The following is a 25918-nucleotide window of genomic DNA, read 5'->3' as shown; positions in this document are numbered from 1 at the left end:
AAAATGTTGAAAATATGATCAATTAATCTTAATTATTGATCTTATTAATTAATTTTTTTTAGTAAATCAAATATATTTTTGAAGTAAAAAAGAATTTAAGAGGTCACCATCTTCACTTGAATTTCAATAAAATTCTTGAAAACATATTGAGTTTTTATTGAATCTGTCTAGTTTAAAAATATATACTTAAAAAAAGTTTTGAGGATATATCGACAAAAGTTGTCCAAAAACAACAGTAGGTTCATCAGCCGTTTCTCGGTAACTGTACTTTGATAACATACCATACGTAATTTTCATTAAATTCATTTAATTAATAAAAAATTATCCCAAAGAAAAAAGTTTGCGTAAAATATACTCACAAGTTCATCCATGTTGCAGTCAAAAGAAATCTACTTAGTGTTATGCATTATTTGTGTTTTATTGTGATATCATAATTTCTTTGCAAAAATACTTATTTCAAATTCTTTAAAGAAAATTTAATAAGAAAACAAAAATACAGTATATTTGAAATATAAATAAATAATTGTAGGAGTCACTTGTTTTTTGTATTTTTCTTTATTAAACATTTATAATCTCGTGAGTACAAAAATCTTATAAAATTTCATTAATTTGAAATAATATCTCCAACTTTATTTTATTACATATTAAACAATCTTGATTATGTTTTCAAGAGATGGTTAGAAATGTTGTCAATTCTCGTAAATCTGTATAATATGGGCAAAACTGCCAAACGTGGTAACTTTTAGTCATTTTGGAAAGAAATAAAAATATAAATGAACACAATCCTCTGAAACTTTCATACATTATTTAGTACATTTTGAGAGTTGAAAACATAATCTTGCATGATAAAATTAAATAAACATTTGGTTATTTAACACAAAATTTAAACTTCATTATCGTGGGGAATAAAAACAAGTACTTCAATAACAAATCATGATAAATATCATCATCACTTAGGAAAAGTTAATGATATTTTGAATCATTGCGTCAACGCTGCTTACAAAAACTACGACTTTTCGATGTTGATTCAAGTGAAAAAGTATTGATTTTTATAATCAAGTGTCGATTTAATACAATAACAAAATGTTATTACAAGGTATTTTTTATATTATAATTTCATAAAGTATTCTTTGTAAACATCAACTTTAAACTGAAATATTCTTTTATTCTAGTATAGCAACTAATGAGTAATAAGCCAAATTAAAATCAATATAATTATTTATTTAAATTTTGCGTCTCCAGACGGAGGTAATGTATTACGAGCAAAGACTACATATAATTTTGCTTGGACTTCACTAAAGTTCGTTTGATCAATTAATTATGCTAGTCTTTGCTCTACAATATTACCTGATTTAAGAGCTCAAAGGGAGCTTAAATAATTGTATATTTCTATTTATAGTATTAAGCTAAAAAAGTGAAAAAAATTTGTTTTTCAGAAAGCAGGCATAAGAGCCTTTTTCAGTACCCCATTTAAAAGTTCTTTGTCCAGTTAAATACTTACAAACACTTAAATTAACTGGTATACGTCTATAAACCTTTAGCGATGAGCATTTAGGATGTCTAAACTGTTTCCAAGTGTTTGCATGACACGACTAAGTTGTATGTGGTTTCATTTTCTTTGGTGGATCATTATCCATCAACGCAACCTCAAGCTCAGCATAAGATCAACTTTGACTAATTCCAAATACAATTTAATAGAATATTTTATTCATTAACGATTATTATTGATAAATTTTAATAAAATGCCTGTTTTCTCAAAAAAATTTTCTTCACTTTTTCAGCTTAATACTATAATCAGAAATATATAATTATTTAAGCCCCCTTTTGAGCCCTTAACCTACAGTAGTGGTTTTAACGGGCGAATTGAATTTTTTGAACACAGAAAAAACATATGTAAAAAACAAAAATAATATTTATTTATTATTTTCTCAATACATTAATCGCAAAATTAAAGACATTTGGCCTGATTGGCCTTTCATAATGCGTGGCAAACATTTTTGAACGCTCTGACCACCTGGCACAGCGACTTATGGAATCAAAATCTACTCCACGAGACGATCGGCTTTGGAGCTCGCGGAATGATGAGTAGAGTGGCAGAAAAAATAGTATAGAAGTAGTACAGAAAAGATAAAGTTTTTATCCATCTCGAGATGTTTGTACAAACTTCCTTATAAGACTTACTTTAACTAATACAGGCAAACCTCCGTATTCGCGGTTTCCTTATTCGCGATTTTTCGTATTCGCGGTTCGCTCATTTGTTACCTAACTTCAGTATTCGCGGATTTTATTTTCCGTATTCGCGGTTTTGAAGGTTAATTATTTTCGCGTGCGTATTATTTTCGGAATATTTTTTTTAATTCTTTCAAAAAATGGCTCCACAATCGCGAAATGTGCCTGAGAAGAAACGTAATAAAAAAGTGTTCAATTCGGCCGAAAAAATCAAAATCCTGGATGCATTGGCATCTGGCGAAAAGAAATCGAGAGTATAGTGCAAAATTCAGCAGATGAGGAAATGGTTGAAGATGAAGATCCAGAACCCGTACTTACTTCCAAAGTGATCGGGGATATTTTAGCAGACGCAGAACGTCTCATTGAAAAAGCATTAACTTATGATCCTATCATGACTCGGAGCCTTCAGTTTAAACAAGATATTGAAAAATCATTGCAGTGCTATAAGAATTTGTACAAAGATTTATTGCGCAGAGCAAAGCAACAAAGCTTAACTCAATATTTTTCTAAATTATAAATAAATTTACATCATAAATTTGATTTTCAGAGAAAAAAAATTTTTCTAATATGCATACATGAAAATTTTGGCTGAGCAAGGAACCGAACCCCCCTTTTCCCATAAGAGCAATGTTTCCGTATTCGCGGTTTCCGTATTCGCGGTACTTTTTTGGAACCGAACCCCCGCGAATACGGAGGATTGCCTGTAAACAAATTTTCGATGCCCGATCCAATATCTTCCGTTGCGTCAATGTATTTCAAAAGAGTTGAAACGACACAAACGCCAGGTCTTTTGGAAAGAACGGTAGCTGCAAGAGAGGCTGACTTCTCCCTACTGCAGAGGTATTAACCCATGAACCCCCAGACGTACAGAATTTTCTTTTCTTTTGGAGTCTGAAATTAAATCCCTTACAAAAATTTCCAATAGGATCCCGCGAAATTCCTATTGGAATCCTATAGGACTCCTGTAGGAATTTTGCGAGATCCTATAGGAAATTTTTATAAGGGATCATCTTATCGGATCGAGAAAAATTTTTTATAGTACCCAATTTCTATGTAAAATTTAATGTGCTTTTCGAATATGAGTTTATAATTAACTGCTGATAAATATTAAAATAAACTATAAACAATTTACTACGAAAAAACACGATTTTAAATCCTGAAAAAAACTTTGATTCAATTGAAAGAGACTTAAACTGTGGCCAATAATACCAAAAATTTTGGAATAAGAATCTAAAGTTTAAAATACCGTAAGGGGATTTAGAGATTCAAATGGCAAACTCCAAAATATACACTTTTCCAAAAAAATTTACCAAAAAATCTTCCAAAATATGAACTTTTCTGCTCGTATTAATCGTAATTATGAATTAATTATTATCAAATGCGTAATCAATTTTACTGAAATAGAACTAATTGGTATATTGCAACGTATTTTACTCTTACGAGACTGCTCGCGAGTGCTTGTGCATGGTGACACGCTCGTTCCTAGGCGAGAGCTCTTTCTCTCTCTCTACTTCTGGCGAGTAGCTTACCTTTTATATTACGTGACTATGTGTCGTCGCGGGGCACTCCCTTGCGCGTACGTTGCTCGTTTGAGTCGCGTAAGGGTTTTCAGATTAATATTAATTTAGGATATTTTTTGGGACGAGTCACTGGACATGTGAAAGGTGTATTGTCTTTTTAATTATTTGAATAAATATTCAAGTTTTATTGAAATCGCGTCTAGGGGGGAATTTTACATATGCACTATACTTTACAATTTAGTTTTTTCTGCGCTGCCGATGTTGAGACTCTTGTCCGCTCTCCCGTTGGTGATGTCGTCTGCGCCGGTGGTTGAGTCGTGGGTAGAGTTTGGGCACACTTGCACTATAGAAAGGAATAACAAAAACTCACTACTTGCAATAATCAACACTGCACTTAAAAAATCGGACCCTTCACTATTCGTGATAGGGCTACCGATTGAGTCCACCCAGGAGGGGTGACCTCTGCCTGCACGCCTATTTCGTGTGTGGAACACAATAAGGCGACTCGCCTTGGCACGTACTCGTAAATAAAAAGCCGGACTCTTTGCTGGGCGAAAGAGCTTTCGGCTAAGTCTTACCTTTCCAGGTAAGCCTCCGTCAGCACGACTACCACGTGAGTGGCGACGTGCTTTGACGTTGCGGTACGAGTGGCCTGCTAACTTAAAATATAGGCTGATGCCGGGTTAGACCTGGGCCTGGTTTTGTAATTTGTGACAATAAGTCCCGCGTGGTCCTTGCACGTGCCTTTTATAGGTCGCGGTGCGCTCTCCCACCTATCCGGGTCCTGCCCCGCTAATTAGGTCATTTCGCCGCCGTTTTTCTATGTAAATTAGGGGAGAGAGAGAGAGAGAGAGAGAGAGAGAAACTCATCCCACTCAGGCGGACTCTCGGTGCTGCGACGAGCGCCGTCGCACGAGTACAAGCGTATCTTATCCCGTGGGCTTCGGTGGGGCATTACGCGTGCTCAATTGGTCCTCGCTCTCCTTCGCTCGCCGTCAACGACTTGCTCAGACCTCCCCTGTGGTCACGAGTGTGTCGGTAAGGCTGTTCGCGAGTGCTCCGATCGAGTAGTACCGTTGCATAGCTACCCTAAACTTTTATTTAAATTTGATCATCGGTTGGGAAAATTTTAATGAAAGTTTATTTAAATTTGTGAATGTAGAAAATAAAAAAGTTCGTATATTCTTGTAATCATCGGTCGTACTGAGCTACGCTCTCGTACTAAACAAAACATGACAGTTTCTTGTCTCATAACAAAATAAATCCGACCTTTACTCGTCGTCATACATAAAGTATTTGTTTGTTGAAGATATAACAAAATTTAACAAAATATAACAAAATATAACGAAATATAACAAAAATAAATCCGACATTTACTCGTCGTCAATTGTAACATACGTAAAGGAACTGTTTGTTAAAATAAACTAAGTCTGACGTTTCTCTTTATCGTCAATAAGGAACTGAACTTTAAAACAAAAAATAAAACTTATTATCCTTTCGGATCTGTTGTGGTTTCTAAAAAAAATAAAAAAGGAATTTCGCAGTTCTTTGTCGGCTACGAGGTGAGACACGTATAATATCCGTCATCCGTGTCGGTCGTATCCGCGCCGACGTAGAAGCTGACGACACTACTAACGTCGTCGCTGTCGTTGTTGCTTTTTGCTGGGTCGTAGAGTGCGGAGGGTGGCCGGGACGGCATCTTCTCGTCGTCACTGGATGGGTGTATTATCCGACGAACGAGCTCTGCTCTTTCCCGTGCATCCTCCTCAGCCTCCCTATTCTCCCTGTCGACGGACTCAGAGAGCGACACGGAGTTGATGTCGGACATTGCGTGATTGGAGGCAGCAGACGACGATGATGTTGTGTGCTGTGAGGCGGCAGACGACGATGGTGTTGTGTGCTGTGAGGTACTGGTGTTGCTCGTTCGAGACCGACTGCTGGGCGAATGTGGCGCGCTTCCGCGCGCGGCGGCATTTAATTCCTGTGTGTTTTCAGGTCGATTGAGGAGCCCAGCGGCGCGCAGTCCGTTGAACCACCAGTTGAAATGTGCCTGCCTTCGGCGTATCTCACGTACCTCCTCGAGTTGATCAGCCTGGTTGTCGCAATCTTGCCTTCGGGGGCTAGATTGTGCGATCGCCGGCTCAATCTCCTCTCGGGTGAGGTCGATGAAGATGTGGTCGTCATGGTGGCTTGGCCGCGGTCTTATGTGCACCTCCACTACCTCAAGCATGTCGTCGTCTTCTGTCAAGTCTATGACCTGCATGGTGATGCTGTGAACAGAATATAATCCAACTCATAAGCGAAGGTTCATTAAATTTTATGATTGTTAGTCACATCTAGAATTAGGACAAGTTTCACATTAGTATTAGTCTGTCTCAATACTTGACGCGTAAAGCTCCAAAACGTCGTCATCTACTGGCAGCCGCTGCTGTCTTTTGACAGAGTGCTTTGCCTCGATGTGTCTCTCGAGCTTGCGTATCTCTTCTCTTGTTCGTTCAATCTCGAACACAAGTGCAATGATGAGTGGCAGGTAATACGTTGCGTCAGCGCGAACCTTCTCTACTTCATCGGGCCGCAGAGACAGCTCTATGACGTCCCAAATTCTTTGCCTTGTAGTTGCATCCTTTGGTATCACCGCCAGTCCCATTGCCTTGGCCTCTTTTATACTTAGCTTACGACGCTGACGGCGTTCTTTGTTAGTTCGCCTGCCCATTATCTGCGAAATATCGTTTTAAAGATGTTATATGGTATCGACCTCGTATTTTACCCGTATTCGGGTTGGTAAGTTCGTAGGTCCTTGAAGAGAGCCTTTTTAATATTTTATAAGGTCCTTCGTACAAGCTAAGTAGCTTCGCTACTGTTTGGTTCGCCGAGGACGCAATTCGCAAAGCTTTTACCAGAACAAGCTCACCGACTTCGAATTCGGTTATGGTTGCACTTGCATTGTGTCTCTCGGCACGTCTGTTGCCGATTCTCGTTATATTTTCTTTGGCTTCTCGTAGTTTTTCTTCGTTTATGCCATTCTGCTGCACCGCTGCGACGATGTGCGTCCAGATGCGTTCTGGCTTCTGTCCTGTCTGTAGCTCGACTGACGTGTATCCGGTCGTATCGTTGACCGTCGAGTTGATCACCTCCGCTATAAGGTTGCACCATATGGACCATGTTTTATGTTCTCGTCCGACTAGCGTGCGTAAGAACCGACCGATCTCCTTGTTGTACCTTTCAACGAGGTTGGATTGCGGGTGTCGTATGCTAGAAAATACAATTTCTATACCTTGATTCTGCATCGCCTTTCGCCACGTTTTCGAAGTAAACTGCGGTCCTCTGTCGCTCTGGATTCTTTTTATCATCCCATATTTCTTGACGTAGTCATCGATTATGCGGTTGAATACAATGTGTGACGTGGCCTTTACGATCGGGTACAGTTGGACAAACTTCGTGAATACGTCGACTGTAACGAGGATGTAACGATAATCCTTGATTCCTGCTGGAAATGGCCCTATAAAATCAATTGACAGCAGCTCGTTCGGTCCCTCAGGTATGATTGGTTGTGTGGGTCCTTGTATTGCCCGTGTGTTGGTTTTGTTGCGTTGGCACGAATCACATGTTTTGAGTGCCTTGGCGACTTCTCTTACGATGTTTGGCTTATAAAAGTCTTCAGCGATCATCGCGGCGACTTTCCTCGCTCCGACGTGTGCGTATAGTTGATGCACTTCGGATGCTAGTGAACGAAAGAGAACGCGAGGTAAGTAGATTTTATTACCTTGCTTCGTGATTTTTGTGCATATTCCTCGTTCATCCATGATTATATCGGTTCCTCGCTTATCGAGGACTCGTTGTATTTGTTTGTCTTCTGCTTGGTACTTCTTGATGTCCTGTAAATCTCGAAGTATTTTCTCATCGGGTCTTCTCGCCAATTCCACGTAGATGACTGCTTGCTGTGGCACTGACTCATCTGTGTTCGGTATGCGACTTAGCATGTCTGCTAAGATATTCTCTTTACCTGGAATGTAGCTAATCTTTATTTGATAGTCTTGGATTGCGAGGCTCCAACGGAGTAATCTCTGACTCAGGAACTTGCAAGTTCGCAAGTACGTAAGAGCTTGGTGATCCGTCCTTATTTCGATCGGACTTCCGTAGACGTAGCTGCGAAATTTGCTCAATGCCCAGACGATGGACAAGAGTTCCAGCTCGGTGGTGTAGTAATTTTTCTCGGCTCCTTTTAGCGTGCGGCTGGCCAGATACAGTACTCGTACATCGCCTTCTTCTGGCTCTTGGCAAAGGGCTGCACCGAGTGCGGTGTTACTTGCATCGGTGTAAAGGATGAATGGTTTGTCCTTTATCGGGTGGTGTAGTAGTATGGATCGGCAAAAAAGTTCCTTCGTATCGTTGAAGGCTCGCTCCTCTGTGTCTGTCCAACGCCATTGAGTAGACTTCTTTGTCAATTCAATCAGCAGCGCGCTTGTCTCGGCTAGTTTCTCTGTGAACCAGGAGTTAAAATTAATAAGTCCCAGAAACCCTTTTACCTGCGTAGTGGTTGTCGGTGTTGGAAAACGTCGTATAGCGTCGACTTTTCCTTCGTCGATCGAAATTCCCCGCGGCGTCAAGATGTAGCCGACGAATCGTATTTCTTTTCTCGTGAGCTCCAATTTCGAGAAATTTACCGTTACTCCCTCGTTGTTGATCTTAGTAAGTAGTTCGTCCAAATCTCGCACATGTTGGTCAAAATCAGGTGACACTATGAGCCAATCGTCTACGAAATCGATGACTCGTCCCTGCATTCCGTTGAGTACGCCTTCTGCTGCTCGGTTGAGTGCGGCGCTTGCGACCTTCAACCCAAAAGGAACCGCGGTGAACTGGTACATACAGTCTGGTACAATAAGGCGACGCGCCTTGGCACGTACTCGTAAATAAACAGCCGGACTCTTCGCTGGGCGAAAGAGCTTGCGGCTGAGTCTTACCTTTCCAGTTAAGCCTCCGTCAGCACGACTACCACGTGAGTGGCGACGTGCTTTGACGTTGCGGTACGAGTGGCCTGCTAACTTAAAATATAGGCTGATGCCGGGTTAGACCTGGGCCTGGTTTTGTAATTTGTGACAATAAGTCCCGCGTGGTCCTTGCACGCGCCTTTTATAGGTCGCGGTGCGCTCTCCCACCTATCCGGGTCCTGCCCCGCTAATTAGGTCATTTCGCCGCCGTTTTTCTATGTAAATTAGGGGAGAGAGAGAGAGAGAGAAACTCTTCCCACTCAGGCGGACTCTCGGCGCTGCGACGAGCGCCGTCGCACGAGTACAAGCGTATCTTATCCCGTGGGCTTCGGTGGGGCATTACGCGTGCTCACTTGGTCCTCGCTCTCCTTCGCTCGCCGTCACCGACTTGCTCAGACCTCCCCTGTGGTCACGAGTGTGTCGGTAAGGCTGCTCGCGAGTGCTCCGATCGAGTAGTACCGTTGCAATATATTATTACAATTAGACTGCGAAGTATACCAGGAATATAAACATTGAAAAACTAGAAGATATGCTTAATGTTTTGTATGTAAAAAAACTCTTGAGTTTGATCCAGGAAGCCATTGATGTGGCCCTCGAATATGATCCGATCATGGTGCGTAGCATGAAATTTAAGCATGATTGTGAAGTTGCTGTGACTGCTTTCGTTGAATTACACAAAAATATTATGAGACGTGCTAAACAGACACGCGTTACTGATTTTTTTAAGTAACTTTTACATGTATTTTTGAATAAAATGTTTTGAAAATCGAAAATTTGTCACATTTTTGCACGGTACCCCTTTTTTCCCATAAGAGCAATGTTTTTTACGCCATTTTTTGTACGCGGTACTTTTTTGGTACGGAACTACCACGTAAAAACAGGGACGACTGTAAATGGTTTACAATTTTTTTAATATTCATCAGAGATCAATTATGAATTCATATTCGAAAAGTACATTAAATTGTACATAGAAAATGGGTCCTCGAAAATTTCTCTCGCTTCGTTAAGATGATTTAATTTCAGACTACAGAAGAAAAGAAAATTCTGTCCGTTTGAGCGTTAACGGGTTAATAGAGACGGGTATTCGAATTTAAACTCTCTTGTACATTAACTATATTTAAAATATTTATGAATGATAACGTTTGGGTGCGTTGCGCTGTACTTAAAGCAAAAAAAAATTATTGTCGTATATGTTAAAAGCTTAATATCATTACAGTCTAGTGACTCGAAAAAATTCAATACGACAGCAATATCCCAAGCAAAATCGTATTTTTGCCTCGAAGGGCGTAATTTGAAAACTCCTTTCATAAACTGGGAAACGTCCGCATGTTCTCCAATTTTATTTGGTAAAATGAGAGGTAAGGCACCCCTCATTGAGTTTATTGATGGGTAACCAGCAACCCTTTCAAATCTGCTTGATAAGCACTTCACTACGTTCGAGAAACTAGTATCAAAATACTCTTTTTGATTTTCGTCGCGGAACTCGATCCACTGCTTTATCACTGAACTATATTGTTTCACCGTTGATTTGGAGAGAGATGCGAGCACCCTTTCTAGTGCTTCGAATGGAATGCCTCTTGTAGCGAACGCTTCCCGGATACTTTGGTGGCAATCTGTCGCGTGTAGCGAGCTCGCGAGTGGATCTGTGGACTGTAAGGACAAATCAGTAAGTCATCGCTAGGCTCAAAGACGATCATTTTTCCTATAATCATATTTTTAAAAAGCGTAAACCATGGCTGGTTTTTCCAGAACGGCACGACGACGATTCCTGAGGCTTGATCTCGTTTAATTTTTGTAAGCATGTTCAGTTATAAATTAAACGGTAGACAAATGTAAAATAGCTGATTTTTCCAATCAATTGTGAATGCATCTATGATTGACAAGCCCTCAGAGGGTTTCTATAAAACAAAAAATTACGTTTATTGTACTCAGACGCGAACAAATCTACCTTGGGTTGGTCGAAAACGGACATGAGCTTTCTAAAATATTTTAGATTTAGTTCCCATTCAGTCTCGATCTTAAGCATACGTGAAAGCTTATCAGCTACAACGTTTTAATCTGAGGATATATAAGAAGCGAAAAGTGTACGAATATATAAAGAAACAGAGGACCGAAGCAGGTGGTGGGGCGAGGTACTCACGGCTCGAGCGATGTGCGAAATAAAGCATTATAAGCCGCGGTACGTACGTGGATGGGTGACCTCCAGGGAACCCATTCCGTCAAGCGCATAGCGCCCTCACGCATCGCTAGCTGTGTTTGCCAGCGTCATCATATGCTAGCGAGAGGTGCCATAAAGGTACCGACCAACTCCGGTATGGGTTTTTCTCACTGACAAGGAGACCACATGAGATGCGGGTCACCAAATGTCCTGATAATTTTTTTCTGGTCTCCTGGTACCTAATAATAAAGCCCCCTATGCTTAGTTTGATCCAATGGGCCTTAAGGCCCATTTTAAAAATCATTTTCTAGTTTATTGAAAAATCTTTGTGATTTTCTAACTCGTAATAGGACATATTAAATGGAAAATTGCACAATGTACAAGTCTTAGAATTAGTCAAAGAATACATTTGAATTTTTTCAGAATTTTTGAAACCTACTATCACTTATTTTCAAAGGTCTCTGAAATTCTTAAGAAAAAAGTAAAAACGCGTTAAAATTGGGCCTTTGAAAATAGGTGATAGCAGGTTTCAAAAATCCTGAAAAAATTCAAATGTATTCTTTGACTAATTCTAAGACTTGTACATTGTGCAATTTTCCGTTTAATATGTCCTATTACGAGTTAGAAAATTACAAAGATTTTTCAATAAACTAGAAAATGATTTTTAAAATGGGCCTTAAGGCCCATTGGATTAAACTAAGCATAGGGGGCTTTATTATTAGATACCAGGAGACCAGAAAAAAATTTTCAGGACATTTGGTGACCCGCATCTCATGTGGTCTCCTTGTGAGTTTTTCCCCATATCACGGGCATAACCCCGGGCAAATGCGGAGATGGATAAAGGGATGGAAAGAGGATAGGAAAAAGGTTAGGAAAAAAGGACAGGTGAAAATGATTAAATAAAGGTATAAGCCTCCAATTGGAGGGCACTTTCTAGGCCAAATAGGCTGAAGGTGTATAACCCCNATAATATATAAAGAAACAGAGGTATGGAAACGAACTGAAATAAGTTACGTAGACGAATAATGAGTTTATTATGATCAGCTCTCTAGCGTGATACACAAGCGACTAACACTCGCTCAATCGGAGCACTCGCCGCAGACCTGCCTATACAGGTGTCGCTATTATTACATGTATATATGAAATTTATCTCAACAAAAAGTATTAGACTTAACTTAAAATATTAAATAGAGTGAGAGTATAATATATGTTGTGGAGGATTGACATATAAAACAGAGACACAGTGGAGATATATGTCGGAATAATATTAAGTATAAACTTTATTTTTGCTCAACACTATAACTATGCGAGATGCGCACTGTAGCTCTGAGTGAACAGTAATGATCACGTATGCGGCCGTCTCGTGGGGAGATCACACAGAGATGACTAGCGCCCCTATGCCTCCTGGCTCTCTTGCCCGCGGCAACAGTCGATAAGGAGGAGAGCATAGGGAGACAGAGTAACCCGCACTGATTGTGCCTGCGAAAAGGCTCTCTAACAAAAAGAAAAAGAGTTCTCTCTTTTCTGACCATTGCCATTTATCCCTTGCCAGGCGACTTAAATTATCTACCCTGACACCGCTCATCTTATTAATATAAGAAATAGCTGTAGTTTTGTCAACACGATGAGTCTAGCAAAGACAATTTCGTCTATTCAGTACTATGTCACCCTATAATTAGCCTCATTGTTTACAAAACAAAGTCCAGTTTTCGTATAAAAATCTCTGAATGGATTAGGCAATACGGGTTTGGCTTAGGCATTTCGGGGCTAGCCAGCAACATATATATTAATCCCAGAATATATTGTGTGACCTCGCCCAGCTCACGCCCTCTTTGTTACTATTAGTTTACTGTAGTTTATAGAAGCTGATAAATATTTTTTGCAAAAACTATAGAGAAAAAACAAGGCCACCTACCTTAATTTTAATCAAACATATGTGTCACCGCTTACAATTCATGTTAATCAATTTTTTTGTCAATATAATCCATAGTTAATTTAATGAAAGGTACATTTTTTTCAGTTAAACAGCGTATTAAAAATTCAGTTGACATGGTTATAAGAAGGCAATACAATACGCATTTAAGAAGCGTTATGTGGATATCCATTTTTATTTTAATACTCTGTTTTATAATAATAATTTTAACGTGGATGACAAATTATATCGATGGATTAATTACTAGTGAATTGCAGTTAAGAAATGGCTCGTTAACATTTTTATGGTGGAAAACTCCTCTAGTAAAAGCTTTATATCGTATTTATATTTTCAACTATACTAATATCCAATCTAGTGAAATCAATTTTGAAGATAAGCTAAAAGTTCAAGAAGTTGGACCGTTCATATATAAAGAAAATCTTACAAGAGTAAATTTACAAATGAATACTGATGGAACTATAACATATCAAGAAAATCGAGTTTACGATGAGATGAGACATAATAATATATCATATGATTTAATATTGAATGTTCCAAATATTCCTGTTTTGACAGCAATATCCTTAGTACGAGAAATGAGTTTTTTGGTTCAAGTATCATTAACAGCTATACTATCTACTATCCAAGCAAAATCTTACATTTCAATTTCAGCAAAAGAATTTCTTTGGGGTTATGATGATGAATTATTTGATTTTGCCCGTCATTTCATGATGTGGAATCAAAATGCGCCATTGTCCAAAAAATTTGGATTATTAGCTCCGGTGAGTAAGATAAAAAAAGTTAATAGAATAAATGTGCTAGTTACCAGACACTATCCAGTTTTTGGACAATTTTAAATTCAAGATAAAAAATAACCCTAATATTAATTATAATATGCCAAATTTGTTTTGAAACGTTATTAGAGCATGATGTTAATGCATTCAGGCCAAATAACTGTATACGTTACCGGCAAAACCCGATTCGCGAACTGCCTAGGTATTTCGCGAAATGCCTAAAAATTTTAGGAAGTTCCTAAAATGTGTCAGGCAATTCGGACTTTGCCTAAAAATCATAGGCATTTCCCAAAATGCTTAGGCAAAAGCAGTATTGCCTGAAACATTTTAGGCATTTTTGATAAAACAAAATTATCAGTCAATAGTAAATAATTTTTTCATATTAAATTTGTTATGCAATAAAAAAAGCTAATTTTATTACTAGTTCCAACTAGTTTGTCATGAAAAAAAAATATTGCAAATTTCTATTTATTGCAACAAGTCACACTGCTATGGCATTTTGAGTTGCATAATACATTATTCTTTCTGCATATACAAATTTTGGTCTTGCAATAACTTCTACAGCTACATTTGAAATAGCCTTGTCCTCCTGCATGCGATTGCTGAGTCGCTAGTGTTCTTAAGGACAAAGCTGTCATCGGCTCATCCAATTTTTGTAAAAACTTTTGCTGAAAAACGTCAAACTCAGATCTGTAAATAGAAAAATAAAAAAAAAAAACAATTAAAATATGTAAAATAATACGTATATATTTATAATTATATATTTTACCTCGAATATTGCTTATTGATTACGCCATTTTTAGTACCTATTCTGTAGAGGCCGTCGTTTTCTTCCAAAACGACTCCTATAATATTTCGCAAATCACTTTTGGCCCTGTCTACGTCTGGAATAGGTACTATGACGCAATCACCTATCGTCACTGGTTTGTGTAATTTATCCGACCTGGGCTTCATTCTCTTCGCCTGATGTTGTAAAGCCTTAACGGCTCGTTTTCTGGCCACAAAAATGTTTGAGTTCTTTTTGTCGGAGAGTGCACTTTTTTTCTCCGACGACAATTTTGCCCGTAGTACATCTTGTACTATTTCGTCGTATTTACTTTTTACAATCACTTTGTAGTGATCGCCCTTACTTGCTTCTTTAAATAACACTTCTTTCCAGTTTTCAGAAACCGATTCCATATTTACACTACTTTCCGACATCGTTGCTAATTATAACGGTTATATAAGATTATATAATATTAAGCCGAAGTTAGAAAGAGTGTACTTGTTGTGCCGAGTGTACGAAGTGACTGAAAACAAATCCAGTACACGACAGAGTTCTATAAAGTAATATTAGTCTATAGTTAGCATGATTTGTTTACAAATTAAAGTTTTCATAGATTATTCAAAAAAGCCTAAAATGTTTCAGGCAATACTGTTTTTGCCTTGGCAGTTCGCGAAATGCCTCAAAAATTTAGGAAGTTTGTACAATTTAGAAGGCATTTCAGGGTTTGCCTAAAATCATAGGCATTTCGCAAAATGCCTAGGCAGTTCGCGAAATGCCTAAAATCGGGTTTTGCCGGTAACATATATATTTCTGACTATTTGAAACCTAAATTGCATTTTCACTAATTCCTCAAGAAATTTCCTAAAAAGGCGTCATAAAAAGATTATTTTAATTGACGATAGTTTCAGAGACGATAACATAGTCTGACAACTGTCGGTTCGACTGTCAACACGTAAATCGGCAAGCTGCAGCCAGTTGAAGGCTTGTATCCTTAAAATAATGTCAAGTCCGAAGTCGGTTAAATAAGCCACAAGGAGATTTTTATTTAATAAAAAAGCAAATAGAGTTTATTTGCAATACCAGTCCCACAATGGTAACGTCTTATTACAACTAAATAATACAATTACCAAAGAATATGTGTACGCGTATATGTTTACGCTGCAAAAAAGAACATAAATAAAAAATTTTGTCACCCACTGGACTCTGCCGTGATAGATGTGGCCTGGTAACACGCTAAAATGTTACAACTTACATCTAGACTTACTGAACTAACTACAAATAATATGCGTAAGCCCGGTGAACGATTGTTGATGCTGATATAGATGACTCAACTGGCTTGCGCTGCAACTGCAACTCTGCTGGTTTAATGAACTGCAGCGGCTGAATCGATAACGAATTGAACACAAGATTGTAGAATTTGGATTGAAGTTTTTGAAAAATTTGTACACCAACAAATGTGTGTGTGTGAACTCTCCTTAATTAACATCATATTTTTACTACTAACAGTCCAGAAACTAGAATTTTAGTCTGAAAACGGGGAATTTTGTCAATTTTTTTATAAAATCACTTGGCCGCACAAAATTTCGTACTGAAATACTTCGCTTAATTACACTTGGTGACCCTAATCTTTTGAAGAAAAAAAATCCTAAAGTGTCCGGTAACTGGCAATTTTACTCTACTTAAAAAAGTTTGCAGATTATTTTTCTATGCAACGAAGTTCTTGAATAAAATTATTCCTAATAAATATTGTTCTAGAAAGTAGGTTTATCTGGAGATCGCATAACGATTGAAACTGGCATAAATAATTTAGAAAAGCTTGGAAATACAGTAAAAATTAATAGAGGAACATATAAGTCATTGGAAATGAATGATAAATGTAATATAATCGATGGTTCTGATGGTAGCATGTTTCCTCCATTTTTATTGCATAATCGTAATCGAACTTTGAAAGTCTTTGCAAAAGAACTTTGTCGAACAATTCATTTTAGCTATGTCGGTGAAAGCATTTCACGAGGGCTTAAAACTTTTAGGTAAGAAACTGATTAATAATTTTTAAAAAATATTTAAAGTTTTGTACTATTTACAAAAAATAATGTTTCTCTCAACGTTTTACACTTTATATTAGTATAAAGTTAAATGCATAAAAGAGATACAAGAGAAATTATCATTAAATGAAGTATGTATTATCTATTTTTAATTGCAGATATAAAATGAATGAACATTCTTACACTCAACGAAAAAATGTTGACACTCTATGTGCAAAACCAATTTGTTATCATATCCACCAGAAAAATTGTGAATACAAAGGTTTATTTGATGTTTCTTCGTGCCATTACGGAGCACCTATTATTGCATCATTTCCTCACTTCTATCATGGCGATAATTCTTTATTCAAGAATGTTGATGGTCTTGAACCTCAAAGTGATCTCCATCAAACATATATCGATCTACATCCAGTGAGTATTGACTTATTTATATTTACCTATTGCACTCTTTTTTATCGGAAAATTTACATATCAGAATAACGGCCGCATCGAAAGAATGGAAATGTATGCATGATCGTGAATTGACTCGGAGTCCCAAGATTGAATGATGACACGAATAATAAACGATAGAAAATAATCACCTTACGGAAAATTTCAGGTGAAAGTAGGGTACGTTACTAGCATAACTTTTTCAATATGGTGACTTTAATTTTCAGTAAGGTAGTAATTTGAAGAATGTCAATCAAGGAATAAAAAAATTTATTGAAACAAAATTTAATTAATACTTTTAATTTTACGTAAACTATTTCAAAATCGTTCATTTTTCCCGTGGTTGGAAAGTTTTGAAAACACGGTGCATTGATTGAACGGGAACTAGTCTTTTTTTTTAGCTTTTTCCTTTCTTTATTTACAATCTGTCGTTATATAAAGGGACAATAAGTAAATAGAATACAGCGCGTTTTGACAAATAACCGGGAGTCAGGTTGGTGAGCCAATGCACACCGGCCTGTCTTTAACAATTTTTGAGTCTGAGTCTTGTCCTCTTGGGTGGCCGTGCCAGGACTGACGCCTGAGGATTTGAGTTCAGTTCTAACTTACTCTAGTATATATTGATAAGTTTCCCAATCTCTTCACGCAAGGTTGGGATATTTAGGTCATTGCGAAGATGGAAACATACCACAGGGCTTCCACTAAGCAACGGAGCACCTTTGCTTGGTATCTCTCTATGACTTGAATGTTTGAGTTGGCCGCTCTACCCCATAGCTGACATCCTTACGTCCAAATTGGCCTCAGAATTGACCTGTAGATCAGGATCTTATTCTCTAGCGTCAAGGTCGAACCCCGGCCAATCAGCCAGTACAACGAGCGCAGTTTTATTATTTAAATTAGTTCAGGACCAATATTTAATAAATCATGATTCCAAAGGGCCATGTCAGGATTTTAACTTCAATTTTTTATCAATTTTGATCTGAAGACTCTCAAAAGTTTTTGTAACAATGTTTAAGAAATGTCCATCATAAATTGCGAATACAGTAGGCCCTCCGTATTCGCGGTAGTTAGGTTCCTAAAAAACACCGCGAATACGGAATCCGCGAATAATTAAAAAATAATGATAATACATGTAATAATAATAATGTCGAATAACAAAAGTATTGAATAATTGAAAGTATTTATTTTATTGGCATTTTTCAAAATATTCCGTAATGCGGGATTGTTTTATTCGCCGAACCATGTCTGTGTGCAACTCTTTATAAGGATTTAATGTCATCGTTTAAAAAATGTAAACAACAAATACAAAAGTTAACCAAAAAGTTACGTTTGGCATCAGGTAAACACCGCGAATATCGAATTTTGTTTCCGCGGATACGGAGTGAAGGTATCAACAGAAAATTCCGCGAATATAGAATTCGCGTATACTGAATCCGCGAATACGGAGGGCCTGCTGTATTTAAAACGACATTCCGAGATACATTTTTGGCTGGGAAGTCTCAAACCCATAAGTGTCAAGAAATGCAAAACAGAAGCCAAGGATAAAGTGAAAACGCGCGGGAGTATTTCTTCGATTAATTTTGTCTGTGCAAGGCATTAAAATTCTCTATAGACTAGATACAGACAAAAATAGCTGTTGGGCTATGGTCGAAAAATACAGTAGTGCAGCTATGCCGAAAACGTACTTGGACGAGAATGATTTACTGCGAAAAATTACGGAGCTGAAAGGATTGGAACAAGTGAAAAAATATCGAATGGACTCGTGGCAGCGTCAAGCAGAGCAACAGCGCGATGATCGACATAGAGAGAGTTATGGTGGCAAGATGCAACGCAGCAGCAGTGAGGCGCTTGACTCTTCCATGAAATCGAGCAACATCGGACTCAAAGATGACAATAACAGAAAGTCGAACAGCTTATTTAACATAGAATTCTACAAGTGTCACGCAACGGGTCTCATAGCAAAATATTGTAAAAACACTGTTTAATGCTATAGTGTGGTATCACTAGACACATTTCTAATAATTGCGACAAGCGGAAAAATATTCCCGTGGCAGAAACAAAATAAGTAACTACTATTAATTTTGATTCATCTGCGGAAATCTTTAAGAATGTTAAAATTAGCGATGTTGAAAATATTTGCGCGGTAATTGACTCCGGAATTTTAGATTGTATTATAAAAGCATCGCTAGTTCTCGAACATGGATTTAAATTTATTAAAATATCTAATATCATCGAAGGCATTAATAAGCTGGCATGTGAGATTATTTTGAGCGTAATAATGAAAGAGCAGATACAGGTTGATGAATATACAGAGAAAGATGTGATTTTTTGTGTCACGACTGACGAAGTGTTGCCGTATGATGGTCAGAATTTGACTGGTCGAATGTATTTTACTTCAAATTTGACGATAAATTCGAATTTGGAACGACCGATAATCAACTGTTTATAGATTATCTGGAGCCTATGCATAAAACCCATCTGCTTGAGTCAAAGAAAATACCGTCAGCCTCTATGAATTTTATTTGCGTAAAAAATAATGATAATGAATGAAATTTTCCAGTTGAAAATACGAATAAGAATTGGGTAAAAGTGAAAGCAAATGATAAAATCCCGAGCATTATGTGTAATTTGGTACGAGGAAATAAACGATAGTTAAGTCTGTTTTGGCAGTTGATCCGTCAGTAAGCTTCACTATTGAGTTGTTAAACAAGTATCGCGTATGTTGTTTGCCGTGAGATTGAGAGTTAGACTGCACAGATAACATTAAAATGGATATCGTAGATAAGGTAGACGTGACGCCCGTGCATTTAAAACCATGTAAGACTAGCGCCAAGCAGCGAGAATAGATGAAAAGTATTATCAGTGAGTGGAAAGTGGTGCGATGTTCTACACAGCTACGTCTGTATCAAATATTTCAATTAAGCGCTAACGCATTGAAAGTCCCAATCATACCAGCTATGCCTACGCCAGTACCGTTGTTTCACCATTCCTTTCCATACTGCATTACCATAATTTAAGTTACCATAACTACCATCGATTTTACTCTTTTATCAGCAATATTAAAATTAATAATAAATAATTTTTTTTAAATTTCTGTTTATAATAACAAGCTATCATACATGATATTAAGTGAATTTTTACGTATATATTTAGCAAAATAAGAAAAAAATAAAGATAATCTATATGCAAACACTACATTGAGTAGCTTACAAAGTTTTAAAATAGACCAGTTATAGTTTATTATTACGAGGCAGTGAATAGCTTGTTGGTAGATTTAAAGATTAAATTTGTATTTCTTCAACCTGGAGTTGCGGATAATGTATTTTGTGAGTAGTTCTTTGGCAAGTTAATTCCGATGTTTTTCCTATCTTGCTTTATATCTGGTGTGAAAGCGATGAATTTCAGACTTTACGTTGTCAATTTTCAGCTCACGGCTTATTTGTTCGTTGAATATGTACCAGGGGGCTTGAACAAGACTACGCAGAGTTTTTGACTGAAATCTTTCCAAGATTTCGATACTCGAGGTCGAAGTGGTTCCCCATAGCTGGATCCCAAACAACCATATGGGCTTGAGTATCGTTATATATATTGGGCGGGTTTATACACTTTCAGTCTATTTGGCCTGAAAAGTGCCCTCCGTATTGGAGGCTTAACCTTTATTTAATCATTTTTACCTATCCTTTTTCCTATCCTTCCCTCCATCCATCTCCGCATTTGCCCGGGCCGGGGTTATGACCGTGATATGGGAAACAACTCAGTGAGAAAAACCCATACCGGAGTTGGTCGGTGTCTTGCTTGAGTATCGAGGAGCGCGCTCGTGCTCGCTCTGGCAAGTATGGCAGAGAAAGTATGACAAGTATGGCAAAAGACTGAAAAATTTGGTTCTGTAATAAAAAAAATTCAGCTATATTCGAAGAACGGAAAGCTTTCTTTACATTATGATGTAAGGTTCGCATCGATTTTGATTGAGACGGCCGGGCAAGTAGAATCATAAGTAATGTTTTTTTATACAAAATACGTGTTAAAAATCACGTACTGAACTATTTTTCAGACTTTTAGTATAATTGAAGTATGAAAGGAAAATTTCATTTTGCGCATGAATAGTTGTCAGAATATGTTTGATTTCATAACTATCATAGCTCATTTAATAATTGTTCAATACTAGTTTGATATTCAACTATTCCAAAATTAAAAAAATAAAAGATTTGTGAGTTAGATTTCAATTGGGATAAAACTGTCATACTTGCACTCATTTAATCTTTTGAAAAAAGTATTACCACAATTTTAAATTGCTGCATGGTAAACTTTTTAATTTGATATAGTATTTGAAAAATAAAAATTTCAGTTACGCTGAATAACTGTCAGAATATGGTTGATTTCATTCATATCATAGCCATCTAATTGAACAATGGTAGATTGTGTTTAATAATGAGCATTTGGATAATTTGAAGAGTATCAAATTGGATTTGGATCTACGCGATGAATAGTTTTCTTTTTTCAACCAAAAGTACATTTTCTTACCGTACATGTAAAAAATAAATTTTCTGTTTTAAAATTGAAAACCAGACTTTGCAAGCTATTATCATGAAATTTGAGTATGTATTCCAACTAACTATTTTCGTTATATACAGGAGTATTTTATTTCCTAGTGAGAGTTGTGGTCTTGGGCCCATCAGCCAGTACATTTTCCTAAGCTGCGATCCGAGCTGCGATCCGAGCTGCTTATGTTTGACCCAGATATGGTGCCGCCAGGTAAGAAGATTCTGATCTCAACAGTCAATCTATTGACTTGCTCCGTGGTAGCGTGCTTACTCCTGAATCCAAACTAATGTTCTGAAATAAGGGAGTTTGCTGTAATAGCTTGATTTAATCTTAATTGGATTGTTTTTTCAGCAATTTTGGAGAAAACCGGTAACTGACTTATAGGCCTGTAAGAGTTTACCTGTGTAGGGTCCTTTCCAGGCTTAGGAATTACTATCAGCTAGGCTCTTTTCCACGCATTAGGAAAGTAACATACACGATAACAACCATTAATAAGGACTGACAAGTATCTAATTGCTTTGGGCTGTAGCTCCTTGACTAATTTACCACCTATTCCGTCCCATCCAGGGGCTTTCTTCTACTTGAAAGACCCAATGATTGCTACCACCTCTTCATAGCTGACCCTTCTGAGGTTGTCTTGATCACTTCAGTTTTTAGGCTCCAATAATCTCTTCTCGTCCTCATCACGTATAACCGCTTCAAGAGGTTCAAAGTTACCAGCATAGTATTGAGCAAACTGAAGGGCTTTTTCATCATCGGATCTGGCCCAGACACCGTCCTGATTAAGTGTAGGAGAGGAGTGTTGTTTTAGATGCTTTAACTTTTTGGTGTCCTTCCAAAGAGAGTAGTCAGTAAACTTGCCGGGCGAGAGTTCTTTGTAGTTTGATTCCCTAATAGCACGATACGTTTGTACAACGTTATTGAAACGTTAAATTAAAAACCTTGGAACGTTTCAGAAAAAAGTTTAAAAAACTTTTGTAGAACCTTCCAGAAACGTTTAAATGTCCACCCCTAAATGTGTACAACGTAGTAGGAACGTTTAAAAAACATTCTGCCTGGGAAACTAAGTGGGTAATCCGATGTTACATTTTAACGAAAGTAATTGATCAACTTGTTAATTTTTATTGATTTCCGTGTGAAATACTTAGCTTTATTTTCCTTGCATTGCCGCGATGACTGCCGATTACTTATGCTGATTTGCCATACTACGATGCTTGGTTTACTGCCGATGGTCAAAGGTGGAAGATGCCGAATTCAAAATGATGCGGTGCCACAGGTCGACAATGTTACGAACACTGGTTGATGTGTCCGATCAGCAGTAAATTCATTAGATTAATCCACTGACCTGGTAGGTAGTCGCGATGTCACCGATGAACACCGATGTACGTTGCTGTTCAACAGCACGATTTTTTGCATTAAGGGCTGATTGCTCTGCATGAACAGTTAAGCACAAATTTTTTTCCATTTTTCGTATTTACCGAAATTTAAGTCATAAAAGTACTGTTTGAGAGCGACCTATTCGTTCGATCGTCTCATCCGAGGCAGTGACCGTAACCATTGATGTTCTGAAAAAGTGTACGCGACCCTGGTGCTGGAGCTCAATCGATACCCTCTGAAAGTTACGATAGATGACCAAAAAAACTACTCGCCAGAAAACGCAAAAGAAAAAAAATTTAACACGTAAAGTATAGGAAAAGGGTTCACGGAAACAGCTGTATCTCAGGGCAAAATCAAAATTTTGGAATTTCGAAAAAGCAATCGAAAGGGACGGAAAAATCCTACTCAATAAAGCAATAAAAAAATTTTTGAGCTTAAGGTGTATGTGTCCCCTTAAGCTATAATTTAATTTCTCGGCCTTTGCCGGTAATGAGGAGCTGTCTTGAGCTTACATACTCTCAAGTCCTCGCAGGGATAACTACCTGTGCGCTGCTGCTGCTCGACGAGCTGTAGTAACGGCGATCGAAGGCCAGGCCTTCCAGCCATTCAACTCCAGGAAATGTCTCAGTGGGCCAAAAAGAGTGCTACTTATAATCGATAATCGGTATTAGTTTTTAGAGAAATATTGTTTATTTGTAATGCTGGTAGATGGATTTTCAACCGTACTATCATCGACGGTTTGTACTTCGGTATCATTAGCGGTTTTTTCGTTCTCCAGAGGACTACACTTATTGGAAGTTAGATTATAGATTATAGATTATAGTATTGATTATAGATTGGCGTTTTATTGGGAATTTGATTGAATCGGGGCTACCTCTATCTCGTTTTTTACTACTGGTTGCAGAGGCCCAGCCCGACTTGGATTTTCCGTCTGCTTCGGGTAACATCCTTCCTCTCTCCGAGCATCTTGAAACCGGAGAAATCAGTTAAACACAGTTTAAACGTTGTAGTCAACAAACAAAGGGAAACACATCAAAACAGATCGACTGCCAAATGAACACTGGATAATAAATAAATAAAAATACAATAAAACGATGTTAAAGGTAAACGATGTTAAGGGCTAAAAGGGGGCTTAAAATCGAAAAAAAGAATACCATATTAGCAAAATGCTATGGTCTTCCGAAAATACCCAAAAAAGATACCCCCTACGACCTATAATTTCAACTATCAATAGTCTCACTCACTTTCTTTCAAAAACTCTACATGATTGTATCAAAAATGCTATTCCTTTACCCAAATCTCATATCAATAATAATAGTCGCACCTTTGTTAAAACAATGAATAATTTCTCCTTATCAGATAGTTACACACTTATTTCTTTGGATGTCACATCTTTGTTTACGTGCATCCAAAAAAATTATAAATAAATTATCGCCTTGCCACCCAGGATCTCCTTTTGTCTGTTCACGGGTCGCTCCGCACGACAAACACGGCAGTAACTGTAACTCTGCACAGGGACTTTTACGAGGTTCTAACATCTGGGTTAGATATGCTTCGATTTTTTAACGAGGTTGTTACTGCTCCCCGTCACCGTTTCACCGTCTTATTATTTCTGGCTCTCTTAATCCGTCTGGCGCGTATGCTTTTTGCCGCCAAACGCCGCCACATTTGGTTCCCCGACGGAAATTTTTCTCATGAGAAAGTTTTATAAAATCTAAAAAAGTCTTAAAAAGTCTTACAAATGATCGGATTTCGTACACCTGATTAATGATTTTAAAGAGTTAATAAGAGTTTTTAAAAACTCATAAAACCTTGTGAAGACTCAATTTTTTAGCAAAAATGTTAAGTTTTTTTTTTCATTTTTTATATTTTTTCTATATTGTTCATACAGTTGCTTGTATATTTTTTTCACCTTGACTTTTGGCGAACGTGGATATCGATCAAAAAAGTCTTTAAAAATATTGAAAACTTTCATCAACACTATATAACTCTTAATAACTCTTCATAACTCTTTATAAAAATTATTGTAACTTGTATACATTTTTTAAAATTCAATGAGCGATTGCCTTACCCGTCTGAATATTTCTATTTAAATCATTTAAAACTCTTATAAAGTTTTATTAACTCTTAAAAATCATGGTACGAAATCGGAACATTTATAAGATTTTTTAAGACTTATTTAGACTTTTAAAGAGTTTTTAAGAGTTTTTAAGAATTAGAGTAGCGCTGAAATTTCCGTAGGGGTTATTATTTACTAAGCTCGGAGTGGGATCCGTACACGGTTTTGGGCTCGAGCTTGACCTCACCGAACCAAAAATCACTAATGAAATTTCCCTTAGTGGGGATCGAACCCGCGCCCTCACTAACAACGTTGGTTTAGCAGGCCGATGACCCAACGCCCTTACCCACTAGACCAACGAGGTTTGTTATATGTGTATGTGAGCAAAAAATTGTACCTTACCAAACCAAAATGATTGCCATACCTTACCAAAATTATCATTTTCTTTTATTGTTGTTATTCACTGTTGGCTAGATTATTAGGGTAAAATAAATAATCATGATAAATCACTAAACAAACACACGGATATTGAGGCAGTGTTTATTTATATTTTTTTATTGGTATACAAAAATACAGACATTATTTTATTCATATTTCAATTTTTTTCCTAATTTTTCTATTTCAGCGTCTTGGAGTACCAATTGAAGGAAGATCCAGAATGCAAATGAATATTGTAGCCACTAAGGCAGAAAATGTACCTTTCTTAGGTCCTATTATAGATGGAACTTTATTACCTGTTATGTGGGTAGAAATCGGAATAGATGAATTGCCTGATTCAATTATGAAAATGTTATATCATGCATACTATACTGTAAACAGTATTCAAGTTATTATACAGTGCATAAGTTTATCAGGATTTATACTGTCATGCATAGTTTTGTACTCAATTCGTGGATTGAATTATTAAGAGTCTTTTCCAGATTTTTTATAGTTAAATGTGTATGTAATGAGCTGCTTTCAATAATTTTTTTATAATGTTTTCAAAAATAATTTATTTTAAATGCAATAAATCCTTTGCTTAAGTAATATAAGATAATTTTCGGAAAACTTTCCTATTTTATAGGCTCTTCTCAGGTGAATGTGGTATATCAGATCTGAC

At 37.2% G+C, this 25918-nt stretch overlaps 1 protein-coding gene across 2 annotated transcripts; it reads left to right on the top strand.

The window, feature by feature from the left end:
• The first annotated feature begins 537 nt into the window (after window positions 1-537).
• LOC106652779 (lysosome membrane protein 2-like) lies at window positions 538-25845 on the top strand. 2 transcript variants are annotated; one of them, XM_023462615.1, is made up of 5 exons: window positions 538-576; window positions 12916-13589; window positions 16123-16397; window positions 16571-16823; window positions 25445-25845. In XM_023462615.1, exons 2-5 carry the CDS (start codon window positions 12945-12947, stop codon window positions 25724-25726), a joined length of 1455 nt encoding a protein of 484 aa, XP_023318383.1. In that variant the 5' UTR covers window positions 538-576; window positions 12916-12944; the 3' UTR covers window positions 25727-25845. The 2 variants fall into 2 exon arrangements, with proteins under 2 accessions (XP_023318383.1, XP_023318382.1); XM_023462614.1 differs by lacking the exon at window positions 538-576 and adding an exon at window positions 678-1096.
• The last annotated feature ends 73 nt before the right edge of the window (window positions 25846-25918 follow it).

This window comes from Trichogramma pretiosum, unplaced genomic scaffold, assembly GCF_000599845.2.
Source record: "Trichogramma pretiosum strain Unisexual culture from Peru unplaced genomic scaffold, Tpre_2.0 scaffold79, whole genome shotgun sequence".
Lineage (NCBI taxonomy): Eukaryota > Metazoa > Arthropoda > Insecta > Hymenoptera > Trichogrammatidae > Trichogramma > Trichogramma pretiosum.
Note: the sequence above shows the minus strand (reverse complement) of the source record. Positions and strands in the feature narration are given on the sequence as shown.

Coding starts and splice junctions, on each gene's coding strand:
- LOC106652779 (XM_023462614.1), top strand. Junction 13,590..16,122: donor AATTTGGATTATTAGCTCCG/GTGAGTAAGATA, acceptor ATATTGTTCTAG/AAAGTAGGTTTATCTGGAGA. Junction 16,824..25,444: donor CATATATCGATCTACATCCA/GTGAGTATTGAC, acceptor TTTCTATTTCAG/CGTCTTGGAGTACCAATTGA.